This window comes from Saccostrea echinata, unplaced genomic scaffold, assembly GCF_033153115.1.
Source record: "Saccostrea echinata isolate AGI-Se365-2 ecotype Australia unplaced genomic scaffold, CSIRO_AGI_Sech_v1 ptg000024l, whole genome shotgun sequence".
NCBI lineage: Eukaryota > Metazoa > Mollusca > Bivalvia > Ostreida > Ostreidae > Saccostrea > Saccostrea echinata.
The window spans coordinates 3,263,110-3,277,352 of record NW_026889773.1 but is presented as its reverse complement, the minus strand read 5'-3'; the positions used below and the strand labels follow the sequence as shown (position 1 = coordinate 3,277,352).

Genomic DNA, 14,243 nt, shown 5'->3' with positions numbered 1-14,243 from the left:
TCGCAAAACATTGCGTTTAATCGCAATAATCATTGCGTGAAAACGCAAAAGATTGCGTTTAATCGCAATATATATTGCGTTTAAACGCAAAACACTTTGCGTTTAATCGCAAAAGATTGCGATTAAACGCAATCTTTTGCGTTTAAACGCAATACTTTTGCGATTAAACGCAAGAGGAATTATGATTATAATTTTTTGCTATTTCCTATTTTACTATTTACATGTGTGTAATGTTTTATGCAATAAATATAGCATGCTGGGGATTAACGCCGGTGGAGTGCGAAATTTCCAGCCAATAATTAACGAGCTAGGGTCACGTGGTCAGCTGAGCGGATCAGTTGTATTTTGATACCCGCACGCTGACCACAGTATATTTTGAAACACGTATATTTCGAAGAAATTTGAAGCTGACGCTTAAAGAAAGCCAAGAAGTTGTGTTTTGTAAGTTACGTTATTTGAAAATGATTAAATTATTTTAGTCGGCTTATAGTCTGGTAGTGCGGGGGTATCGTTTAAGTAGCCGTACGAAGAGGGTTTTTTTTATTTTTATTTTTTTTTTTTTAATTGTGACGTTTGATAAGTATGGCTTCTGGACTTGGTGTTTGTATCATTGGACATTCTTACATCCGTAGATTGAAGGAATATTGTTCTAGTAAGGGTATAATTAATTTGAAGTTGGATGACAGTTTTAATGTGAATTTCCATGGGAAAGGAGGTCTTCGTTTACGCCACCTTAATGTATCTCAAGGACTCGGTGCTAGAAGGGAACTTTTTCTATTTCATTTCGCCGCCAGATATTATGTTCCTACAGGTCGGGGAAAATGATATAAGTGATCTGACTTGTTGTGAAAAGTTAAACGGAGACCTCATATCTGTGGCAGCATATTTGCGGGATGGCGTCGGTGTAAAAATGGTGGTAATTGGACAGATGATACGACGATTGCCTTTCGCAGCCTGCAAAAGCTTTAATGACAAAGTAGTAAAGACAAATACGCAGCTGGAGCTCAGGACCCAGTCTTTGCCGGGGTTTCATTTTTGGCGCCACAGGGGTTTCTGGCATGACTTGAGCTATCTGGGTTCAGATGGCGTACATCTGTGCTGCACCCCCTCGCACGACCAGCCCATGCGGAAGTTCCTTCGAAGTATAAGGAATGCAGTGATTCAATCGCTTAACTTATTAAGGCCAGTATAACATTGTCTCATTATATATGTATTGCACAGTGGGGTGTTTATGCTTATGGTAGGCTATACAAAGATTTAGGTCGTAAAGATAAAGTTAGATACTCTGTCAGACAATGTCGTTTATTAAAGACAAGTAGATGACTGACTTACGGTTAGGCATTTAAATATGTTCCAAATAATCATAATTACACAGGCACGTTTGGTTAGCTTGTTTCTGTGAATACATAATGTATAAAGCAGATTTTGCCCTATTTGTTCTGTTATTTAATCTCGATGGCTGTATTAAGGACCATGTTGCTCATAATGATAATGGTTTCCGTCTTATGTAGCGATTAGTTATTTGGACATGGTTACGGATTAATCAAAGTTTCCCATATTGTTTATTCTTCGGTGCAAAATATGTAGGAAACTATAGTACAGAGTCTATATTTTATCTGTTTGATTAAGATTGGTACAGAGTTTTAGGCCATATGTATTTATCATGTGGAAGTAGAGGTACAAAGTTTATGTATGAACCTACCTACGTTGTTTAACAATGATACAGAGTTTGGGCCTTATATGTACTTATTGTGTGGGAGTTTGGGCACAAAGTTTATCTGTGCCTACCCACCTTTTTAACAATAGTACAAAGTTTATTAGGCTGTATATATGTACTTATTGTGTGGGAGTCTAGGTACAAAGTGTACCTGTACCTACCCACGTTGTTTAGCAATAGTACAGAGTAGATCGTATATATGTATGTACTTATTGCTGGGAGTTTGGGTACAAAGTATACCTGTACCTACCCACGTTGTTTAGCAATAGTACAGAGCAGGCCGTATATATGTACTCATTGTGTGGGAGTTTACGTTCAGAATTTTTATATACCTTTCCACATATTAAATAATAGTACAGAGATTAGTCTTTATATGTACTAGTCGCATTTGGAATTGTAAAAAGTGGTTTTTGTTATCAAGTTTATTAACAATGTTGATATGAATGGAATTTACCTATAGATTAATTGAGATAAGAGGTTATGTATTATCGTATTAATGTTAATGATTGTGTTGAGAAAGTTTTTAATTGCTACCCAGTGTTAGTTTAATCGAAATCTAATATATTCGCACATATCGTAAGGTGACAAGATATATAAAAGCGAATGTTGGGTATTTCTTTAAATGATTTGCCAGTCATATAACCAGGTAAATATTATAAGGTACGGTTACCAAATTGGCATGTTTTACACGGTTTTGGTATGTTTCAGGAACAATGCCTCCTAAACAAGCTGGGAAAACACCGAGGAAAAGGAGGAGGATTCAGTCCCCGGGGATTACAGTGGTAGAACCAACTACATCTGTACCAACCCTGCCTCAGAATAACGGCACAGGAGAACCATTTGATGGAACTCAAGGAGCCACTCATCAAACTACAAGTCTTGAACCTCGGCCTATTGTCACTCAAGTGTCAAATCAAGTCTCGATTGACTATGCTGAGCTGGCAAAACAAATACTGGTACAACAACAGAATTTATGTACGCACACAGCGTCCCAACCTCTAACTCTGAATCAAGCTACAACAGCGTTGCCCCCTGTGGCATTAACTCAAAGCCAGCCAAATGGACAGATTGTTCAAGCACTATCTACAGAAAAGTCATCCGCAGCTGCCTCATCAACGTCCCAACCTCTAACTCTGTATCAAGCTACAACGGCGTTGTCCCCTGAAGCGTTAACTTCAAGCCAGCCAAATGGACAGATTGCTCCAGCGCTATCTAAAGAAAAGTCATCCGCAGCTGCTTCATCATTTACATCATTATTAGACACAGTTTTTGCAAGTGAGTCAGCAAGCAGGTCATATGAGCATGTTCCTATTGAAATAAGTGATTGTGTGCCTCTTGGGGCAATGGTATCTCCCAAAATCAAGCAAAAAATTTGGAATAATGAATATGTGGAGATGCGCTTACTTTTACCATCCACAAATGAAGAACCCTTATCAATAACAATAAAGGCATGCAAAATTTCAACGAGCATCTACAAGCAAAACCCCGCTATCAATAAATCAATGAAAAGATGCTTTTCATATTTTTTAGTTGCATTTACTTACAAAAATTTCCCCAAGAGGCATGCAATCTGATTAAATACGCTTATACAGTCCGCGAAATCAGCAGGCTTCATGTTGATCAAGCCTGGAGAAACTATGATGAAACTATGATGAATCTTTCAGAAAGATTAGAGAATCGGCACATTTGCCTTGGGAAAAACCCTTTACAGAACTTCTCCTAAAAGCAGCATCCATGGGTGCTAGGTCATTAATAATAATAATAATAATAATAATAATACTTTATTTAAAGAAGGTAACCTGGTTAGTGCATGCACTATTCTTCCCCAGGGCCTTCTAGATATTAAGTACAGATACATATAATTATATACATACAAATATACAAATTAACATATTGCAGTCCATATGATTACAGTCTCAGAAGTATGAATACAGAGTTTGTCTTTGTCCGATAATAATTACATATAAATAAGAAACAATCATAAACACAAGTATTTAAATATAAATACATGTACATGTAGTAAATTGAAAAGAAAAAAAAAATTATTGAAATATTTGCTCAGATATTTATTCGACGGCTAACAATGTAATTTTCTACCTTGCATTTAAAAGCTTGTAGAGACTGAGAAAGCCTGATTTGTTGTGGTAGTTTATTCCACAGATGTACACCTGAGTACTGAAAAGAGGTCTTAAATATGTTTGTACGGAATTTTGGTAATCTAAGATGGTAGTTTGATTCAGATCGCAGATTATAAGAAGTTGAAGAGTGAAATTCAAATAACTCACAAAGATATTCAGGAGTCATACCATTGAATATTTTGAATAATAAAATGTATTTGTATAGATCAACTAGCTCGTAAACTGTCAGCCAGCCAAGTTTCTCAAACAATGGTTTAGAAGAAGAATCAGGACTTGCATCGAGAATAATCCTAGCGGCCCTTTTTTGTAATTTAAATATTCTTTCAATACTGTTTTGGGGTGCATTTCCCCAAACAGTCAAACAGTAATTAATTGAAGGTAGAATATATGCATTGTAGTACAGTTTTCTGGTATGTAAGGGAAGAATTTTTTTTATCTTGCGTAATGTAAATAACTTGTAGTTTAAGGTTTTGCAAACTGAGTCTACATGAACAGAGTACTGTAATTTATCATCAATGTGTATACCTAGAAGTTTCTCAGTCTCAACCATCTCAATTATTTTGTCTGAAGCATACAGTTGTAAGTTTGGATGGATTAGTTTGGATTTTCTCTGCTGCGTGCCCATTAACATACATTTTGTTTTATCTACATTCAATACCATTTGATTTTGAGAGCACCATTTTTCAATTTCACAAATATCTGAGTTCAACACATTTTCTAGATATTTTGGATTATGATTGTTAGTATGTAGAGTTACATCATCAGCAAACATGTCAACTTTTGAGTTTTTTACATGTAATGAAAGATCATTTATGTACAATAAAAATAAAAGCGGACCCAAAATTGAACCCTGCGGCACTCCTGCTGTGACGGGTAGGATATCGGAAAGACATGTTCCAATTTTTACACGTTGCGTCCTGCTATAAAGATACGATTTAAACCACTTAATAGCCAAATGGTCAAACCTGTAATGAATTAATTTCTGTAGAAGAATGTCATGATTTACTAAATCAAAAGCTTTACTGAAATCAATAAATGTAATACCAATTAGTTCACCACGATCCATTGCATTTAGCCAACTTTCTGTTAGTTTTGTGAGTGCAGTTTGACAAGAATGGAATTCTCTAAATCCTGATTGGGATTGTGTTAATAGATCAAAGACATTAGTAAACTGTTGTATTTGCTTAGCTACATGCTTTTCTATCAATTTTGATAGCGTTGGTAAGATAGAAATCGGACGATAATTATTAGGGTCAGCTTTGTCACCCTTCTTATAAATAGGTGTTACTTTAGCTTGTTTTAGATTTGTTGGAAAAATACCATTAAGTATGCTAGCATTAATAAGATGAGTTACAGGTTTATATATATATTTAGATGATGTTTTTAAAAGGCGCGGTCCAATGAAGTCGATGCCAGCTGATTTATTGATATTGAGGGAATTCAACATGTTTAGAACTTCATTTTGATCAATTTGTTGAATACCAAAAAAAATTTCATCTCCAAGCTTAGACTTTACAAAATTTTTCAATATACTAGGATCATATTGATGTTTAGGTAATTCAGAAAGAAGCTTTTTGGATACCTCCGTAAAATGGATATTGAAAGCATTCACTATATCCTGTAAGTCATCAACAATAGCACCGTTAGAAAACACATGAGAAGGAGTTAAGTTGTTTGATTTTGAGGATAATTGATTTAGATAATTCCACATTTCTTTTGGATTTGAACTTTTCTCAATTGCCGTTTTGTAGAATGAAGATTTTGCTTTGTCTATCAGAAGACTGACTTTGTTCCGATACAGTCTATAGTTTTCCATATCCCCTTCTTTGTGATAAAAGTCGCGCAAGTGTCTAGCATCATTGATTTCTTGTGTTAGCCATTTAGGTCGGATTTCGCTCTTTACTCGTTTCGTTTTAATTTGTGCATGTTTGTCAAGAACACTGTTGAATAATTCACAAAATTCTGTAAGTATTTCATTTGGATCATGCATTTGGAGGAGGTGATTAAAATTTACATCTTTCAAGTCTTGTAGGAAGTTTTTTTCATTAAACTTTTTAAAGTCTCGATATTGAATCTCTGTGTGATTTCCTTTTTTTAACATGCAGTTAGTTTTTCTAGTAGCACATATAGGGTAGTGATCAGAGATAGCAATAAAAGGAACATTATTTTCACATATGTTTTCTGGTTTATTAGTATAAAAGTGATCTATAAGGGTACTTGAGGTATTAGTTACTCTGGTTGGTGCTTTGATTAATTGTGAAAACCCATACTCTTCTAAAGCATATGTCCAACTTTGTGGGGGTTCTTTGAATAAGTCTATATTGAAATCACCTGTTATGATAATTTCTGCATCGTCACAGCAGGAGGCACAGTTAATCTCTCTAGCCAGGTCCTCTGCCCAGCAGGAGGGAGCAGATGGTGGACGATATGCTGAACAGTAATAAATTGGTTTAGAATTTTTAATCTTTAATTCCAGCCAAATTGTTTCAATATTACTGATTTCAAGATCAGGCCTACGTTTATATCTTATATTATTAGAAATGTAGACAATAATTCCACCACCTGCTCTTAAAATGCGATCTTTTCTTTCCATATCAAAACCCTCAATATACAACTCAGAATCATTGACTTTATCATTCAAGAAGGTTTCACAAAGTCCTAAAATATTTAGAGTTTGTTTGTCATGGAGTAGCATTTTAATTTCTTCAATTTTAGGCATTAGATGACATATGTTTAGATTTCCAAATCGTAAACCTTTTTTCACCAAACCAAATCCATTATTGCATGGTATGTTCTCATTTTTGGATATGGCAGGATTAGCAGATTGTGTAACCTTCTTGGTATAAAAACTATGAATATTCTTGTCTGGTTTTGAGATTTTAGAAGTATTTGGTGAAGTAAGTGAATTTTTAGAATTTGTTACAGGAAGAGAAGAATATTCACATTGTTTGCATGAACAGTGGATCTTATTACATTCTGAACATAAACTATTAAGAGTGGAATAAACATTGTTGTTAAGCGAAATCGTTTGGGAACTGGTGACGGCTACACTTTCATTGCCTGTTTCCTAGTGGCTATGTGGACAGAGCTTGGTTTTGTGTAAATAAATCTCATCCTTATGTGGGAAAAAATCAGCCCTTTCGTGCAAACAAATTTTGCTACGGATACAACAGAGGACACAAGTGTAACTCCAAACAATGTAGATATTCCCATTCATGCCAAAACTGTAATGGCCCCCATCCCAAAGTACAATGCTCTGGAGTCAAAGTCTCCCAGACATTTACCCCACGGGAGAAGGCGCCTACCAACACCAATAAACCCGGAAAACTTACAAAATGAATTAATGGGTTATGACACTTCCAAGTTACAGTACTTAGTTAATGGCATCAAATATGGTTTTAGATTAGGATGTACAACAACCCCATCAACTCACCCTCCTCACAATCACAAATCCGCTATCGATCATCCTCAGGTTGTTGAGGATTATATTAATGCTGGTTTAGCCAATGATAGGATTTCAGGGCCGTTTTTATATCCTCCGTTTTCACATTTTAAAACTTCTCCTCTAGGTGTTGTCCCTAAATCTGATCCCAATAAATTTAGGATCATTCACGATCTTTCATATCCTAAGGATGACTCTGTAAATTCCAACATTCCAAGAGAAAATGCTGAAATTTTTCATGATTCTATTGATGATGTGGTTGCTCTGGTCCGTAAATTTGGTAAAGGGTCCCTGATGGCGAAATCAGACATCAAAGATGCGTTTCGTATCATGCAAGTAAATGAACTCGACTACCACCTTCTTGATTTTGCGTGGAAGGGACAATTTTATTTTGAACGTTGTTTACCCATGGGAGCTAGCTGCTCATATCAAATACTTGAAAAGTTGAGTGATGCATTACAGTGGGTTATGTTGTCTAAGCTCGGTGCTTCAGGAATGTCACACATTCTAGATGGTTTCTTTTTTTTAGGCCCGGCAATTCAGACAAATGCAAGCATGATTTAGACAATTTCCTTTCATTGTGTGAGAGAATTAACATCCCTATTAACAAAGAGAGAACATTTGGGCCAGTTATCTCTTTGACTATTTATGGAATAGAAATTGACTCTCAGGAGATGGTTAGTCGTTTACCGCAAGAAAAAAATCGATAAATGTCGCAACGTGCTTCTGCAATATTATAAGAAAAAAAAGGTCACCCTGAAAGATCTTCAGTCTCTTAAAGGTCTTTTAAACTTTGCTTGTTTAGTCGTAGTTCCTGGAAGGACCTTTTTACGACGCTTGATTGATCTAACTATAGGTATTAAAAGCGCGCATCACTTTATTCGCCTTTTTTGTGAACCAAGAGCAGATCTAACTATGTGGCTTCACTTCATAGAGCATTTTAACGGGAGATCGGTTTTGTTTCATGAGGCCTGGGAATCCTCAGACACCCTCAAATTATATACGGATGCGTCAGGGTCTTTGGGTTATGCTGCAGTTTTTGGCTCTCATTGGTTTGTTGGTGAATGGGATGAAAGCCTTGCCAATATAAATATTGCAATAAAGGAATTGTTCCCAATCGTCCTAGCCCTGGAAATTTGGGGTTCAAAAATGAGCAATAAGTAAATTTTATTCATGTCCGATAACATGGCAGTGGTGCATATCATAAATAAACAATCTAGTAAGGACAAACTTTTGATGCGTTTAGTACGCCGCTTAGTTCTTGTTTCGTTGTCGCACAATATTTGGTTTAAAGCAAAGCATATTCCAGGAAAATTTAATATTATAGCAGATAAGTTATCTCGTTTTAATTTCAGGCAGTAAGGGAGAAGGCTCCTCACCTGGACCATCTGCCAACTTCTATCCCCTCTCATCTCTTGCAGATCTAAACTCAACTACTTGTTCCATTTTGGCTGCGTCGCTCTCGGGAGCTTCACGTGCTGCATACAGACAGTCGTGAAACTTATTTCAAACTATGAATAAAGGTCCTAGCTCTCTTCCATTGAGTCTACAAAATGTTTGTAATTTCATCGGTTATCTATTCAAAAAACAGTACAGTGCCAGTAGCATTGCATCACATGTGTCTGCATTGAGTTACCTGCATAAACTCCTGAACCTCCCTGACCCAACTCAAACTTTTATTGTTAAGAAATTACTTAAAGGGTGTAGTAGGTTGTTACCTTCACAAGATACTGGGCTACCCATCACTAAGGAGATCCTGCACAAACTTTTCAAGGCAACTAAAATGACAGTATCTCAGCCACTGAATCAATTGTTGTTAAAAGCGTTGTATCTCCTTTGTTTTAATGCATTCCTACGGTTAGGAGAGGTTGTTGTAAAGTCAATAGCAGACAGAGGTCGGGTTTTGCAAGTACAGGATGTCACATTCCATGCTGATGGGTACCTGCCACACAGTGTTCAAATTGTCATTCGTCACCACAAAACACAAAAGAAAAATGATCCTATAATTATCTCTATTCCAGGGAGTTCGGGAAGTGAATTCTGTCCTGTCCAAGCCCTGCATGAGTATTGCACAAAATCATCTCACTCAGCAAGTCCGTTTTTTCAATTTGTAGACGGCACCCCAGTCACTTACTCGTTTGTCAGCTCTCAGCTTTCAAAAGCCATATCCTTTGCAGGATTTGACCCCAAGCGTTTTAAAGGTCACAGTTTTCGTATAGGTGCGGCCACTCATGCTGCGCAAATAGGATATTCAGAAAGTTGTATTCAACATTTGGGACGTTGGAATTCAAATGCTTTACATAGATATATAAGGATGAAATCATTTCAATTTTAATAGGGTATTTAACATGCAGGTCAGTGTTCAACTGCTGCTCTATGTCTTCTTCAAGCGATGCACGTTAAGCTGGATTAAAAATCAAATTAACTTTTTGCAGATGCATGGTTGAGACAGGTCAGAGTATAACTGCTGTCATTGGCAGGTCAGTGAGTAACTGCTTTCAATTCTTTTTGGTACCCTCCCCTTACCTCCCTTCCTTGCTGGCTCATATGACAATATATAGTCATTATTTGCAATGTTTTATTAGGCATCTATGACAGGCCAGTGTTTAACTGCTGTCCATGCAATATAATGAGAATTATGTTTTACAATATAGATGTCTTTTTTGATTTGTTATTTTTTCATTATTATTATTCGCAAGGATCAGCTGGGCAGGCCAGTGTTTAACTGCTGTCCTTCTATAGAACTACATATCTTAGAAAGTGTTTATTGTATATATACAAGAGTGTTGGAATGTTTATTTTTCTTTTGTTTATTGTTAAATAGCTTTATCTGGGCAGGTCAGTGTTTAACTGCTGTCATACAGATTTACTGCGATGTGTGTGTGTGTGTGTAAGGGTGTGTGTGTGTGTGTGTGTGTGTGTGTGTGTGTGTGTGTGAGGGTGTGGGTGTGGGTGTGTGTGTGTGAGGGTGTGTGTGTTTGTATGCATGCTCACCTTGGATGGCACGGATGCGAATAGCAAGCATATCACATCTTGTGGCCCATTTTGTTTGGAGGTGCCATCTTTTTGATATATTTTTCTTAAAATTTTTGATCTTATTGTTTTATAGGAAATTTTTCTAGTCATTTTTTGGGGGATCAGACATTTTTTATATTTTACGTAACTTTCAATCTGAGCTTGTGAGTCTGATCCCCCTTCTTTTGTGTAAAGTATTTTCTTTTATACCGTCATTTAAATAAATGACATTATTCATCTCTGTGAATGTGTTTGAGTTAATCTTTATAAAAATAAGCAAAAACTAGCTGTGGTGAGCCTGCCGAGCATTTGAAGACATAAAATAATTTTTACATTTAATCGCAATAATATTTTCGCGTTTAAACGCAATAATTTTTGCGTTTAAACACAATAAAAAATATTTCTTTCTCAATTGGCCTCAACGGGCTTCCGTACATGACAGTTTATTTAATGTATAATTTAAGATCAGTATAAAATAGTTAACAACACAAAATAAGTCAGTGTGCAGACTGCATCTAAAAATAGGAATCCAAACTTAACATACTTTAACAACTTCGAAAAAAAAAAAAAAAACCTTCCACCACAAAATATAGTTCCTCACTTAATGCTTTTGGTATGGAATTTAATCATGGAGTTTTAACTGAATATAGTTTAATATTGGCATTGTAGAATCCAAATTTATTGTAAGAATTTAAACATAATGCATTTTTTTTAAATACTAGTATAGGTTAAGATAAAAATCTGCTCAAAAGCTCAGGAGCCAACCTCGTTAATAGAAATACTTAGTGTCCTGCTTAAATAGCCAATTTAAAATACAGCTTTTACTCGAAAACCGCCACTTTTTGTTCTATAGTCATCACGGTTGTGTATTGACTTTGCTAATGAATACATGAGAGAGCATGCTCTACGTATGAACAATTTCTAAAACGAGGTAGGTTATTGACAAAAAAGTTGATGAAACAAGAATATCAGCTGTCTCGTTTAAATTCATCATTTCGTAAGTTCTATGGTCGATACAATGACCTTGTCAGCAAATACAATTTATCATTGAATCAAATGCTGACTGACGTTTTTCATACCAATTGTTAGGCCATTATTTACACACACACTGAATTGTCGAGGAATTTTTCCCGAAATATTTCCCGATCATGACAAGGAGCACACGGCGGGTGTGACCGGTCGGCAGGGGATGCTCACTCCTCCGTGGCACCTGATCCCACCTCTGATGTTTGGAGGTCCGTGTTTGCTCTGCTCCTGTTTTGTATTGTTTAATGAACTTTTGAGCTTGGATACTGTTCGTTATCTCCATATATTTCATACATCTTTGTGGAAATATGTTTTCCTGTAACATAAGTGACATAACTATCAAAAAACAATTTTAAACATATCACAGTTCTTATTTACTTGCAGGTTAAAACATACAACTTTTTTTCGGGGTGGGGGGGGGGGGGGTCAAAAATAAACTTAAATTTACACATACATAAAATAAGTTCCTCTAGATCTAACTTAATAACTTGAAGAGGGAGAGAGGTAAAAAAATAAAAATTATCTATCGTTGATAGTTGATGGTCTACTGGCAGTAATGTTTGAAAGAGTTGTCTAAAGTGATCATTATCATTGCTAAACCTTAGACAATAGCATACACAGACTTCCTATATTTTAAAATAGGGATCGTCGAGCCGATATCGTAATCGGACTCATCAACCCATCTGGCATAAATCGGAACAGGTAATATTTAACCGTTTGCAGCTAAAATATATCCAACTGTCCTTCTTTATATTGTTTCTCAAAAGAGAAATACACATAAATTATGGAAAAATGTATAAACATCCGTTTTCGCCTTTGGCCTTAGAGCTCATCTTGAACCACAGAACAGTTATGAAAAACTTATTTTTCTCATTTTCCGGAACAGGAAATAAAATCTGCCGTTGATAGCTTTCATAGATTTTGTACAAAAATTGAACCAGTAGAAGCATCTGTTATCCTGTTTATTTAACATAAGTAATTGTGAAAACATTTCCACTCAGATTTGGATTCAAGCAAAACAAAATGATATTGTTGTTTTTATTTAAATCCATTTTTCTTCATAGTGGTGTCCAATCCTGTACATTAGATAAGTATAAATATATAAATGTATTTTAAAAATCCATATTAGATTTTTGCTTCACAGCATAATTATGTGATTTTTTTTCAAAACCATGAGATATATCTTTATATCTTTTTTTCAACGACATAGTGACACTGGAATTTGTTGCTTTAACTTCTACAAGAACAAAAATGACCGTTGCATACGTAAGTTCATGTTCTAAAAGAAAATTAATTCACTATCCTTAATATATGACATAATTAAGATAAAACATAGAACTTTTCATTGATACATTTAGAGTTCCCCTTTGGTACGTTTAGTACGAACTGTAGTAGACGTTGTCCCAAAGGATACTTTGGAATGTTATGTAAAGAGAAGTGTACATGTGTTGAAGATTTTTGTGATAAAACAGTCGGCTGTCCATCACAAACAGGTGCTTGAGTATTTCGTTGAATTTACATAAAGTAACATTCATCTGTCTGTTGATCTTAAAATGAAATAAAAAAGATGAAGATAGCGAACAATGATCGATCTAAAATAAAATCTGCAAATGATGCAAATCTGTGAACAAAGCATGAAACACGGACTTCCGGAAATTCCAAAGAAAGGAGCAGGTGCCTAGGAGGATTAAGCGCCCCCTGTCGACTGGTCACACCCGCCGTGTACCCTATCAGAATAAAATCCTCCTATTCTCTATCTATGCGAAAACATTATAGTGTAAATTTTGAATCTCTCGGAACCTAAGGTTAAGATACGGCATAGGTAACATAAAAAATTTTCACAAACAGACAATTCTTGACATTTTTCCTAATTCTTCTAATAACAAATAACATAACTACTGCTTCGAATTCATAAAAGTAATTTTTAATAAGCCGGATAACCAAATTGAATTAAAGATTAATTTTCTTGTTTTTGTTACGATTTGTCCCTTAGCTCATCCTCCACTTCTACATCAGTTATGAAGATTTTGTCGACTGGTTCTACAACAAAGGTGATGTCGTCCTCATCATGGAAAAACACACTTTTTACTGCACTTGGATCTGTTGTAACACTTTTTGTGTTGGGGTGATGTACATTGTGAAGTCACGGTACGATTGGCATATAACTACTTAACTACAACTCTACAACGAATTACATTTTCAAAGTGATTTATAACTGTTTTTTATGTGGTCGTTTTTTTTTATTACATTAAAGGTACATTAAAATGAAAAGTCGTGCAATAGGTAACCCAACAAGAACAACAGGTATGAAGTTTATTAAGACAATTAGGGATATTCAAAAAGTAAAATTAAGAAGTCAGGAAGTTGGGTAACTTTCTTAAAATAATGCTAGTGTTATTCTTTCCATAAGTTACTTTTTGTGTAGGAAATATGCTGGGGAATACAGACAATTTGAGCGATGATGATAATAACCATACCAATAGTTACACAGGATTACTGGTAGAAAACGGGGCTCTACAAGAAGAAAAACTAGGAAAAATAACACCTGGAAATGGTATTGTGAATTTGTATTAAATCTGTAGAGAGTTATACAGAGTTGTGTTCAATGACTTGACAATCAAAAACATAAGGAATAGTACAATAATGATGACTAAAGATGGTTTGACAGTATATTGTCCAAAACTCTTTAATGTTAAGTTCTTTAACCTGTCAAAGATGGGGCAATTCCCGCCACATATCAAGACCTAAGCGGTGTTGATATGCCCCATCCATCACCCTTTCATCAATTGAAAAACATACGTAAAATATGTATAAGCAACAGAATGATCAAAAAATGTACATAACAACATCATGTTTGAACCAGGAGCCCCTAACTCCATGGTTCTATGGTACTGTTCATTCAAGA

The 14,243-nt window shown here is 35.5% G+C and overlaps 1 protein-coding gene and 1 long non-coding RNA gene across 2 annotated transcripts in view; both read left to right on the top strand.

Moving 5' to 3' along the window:
- LOC133191713 (uncharacterized) overlaps positions 1 to 14,243 on the top strand; it is a 136,440-nt gene that overhangs the window by 104,670 nt on the left and 17,527 nt on the right. The gene's annotated exons all lie outside the window — the stretch shown is intronic.
- On the top strand, positions 583 to 1,192 carry LOC133191723 (uncharacterized). The gene is made up of 2 exons (XM_061327460.1): positions 583 to 727; positions 762 to 1,192. The coding sequence occupies exons 1-2, from the start codon at positions 583 to 585 to the stop codon at positions 1,190 to 1,192; spliced, it is 576 nt and encodes a 191-aa protein (XP_061183444.1).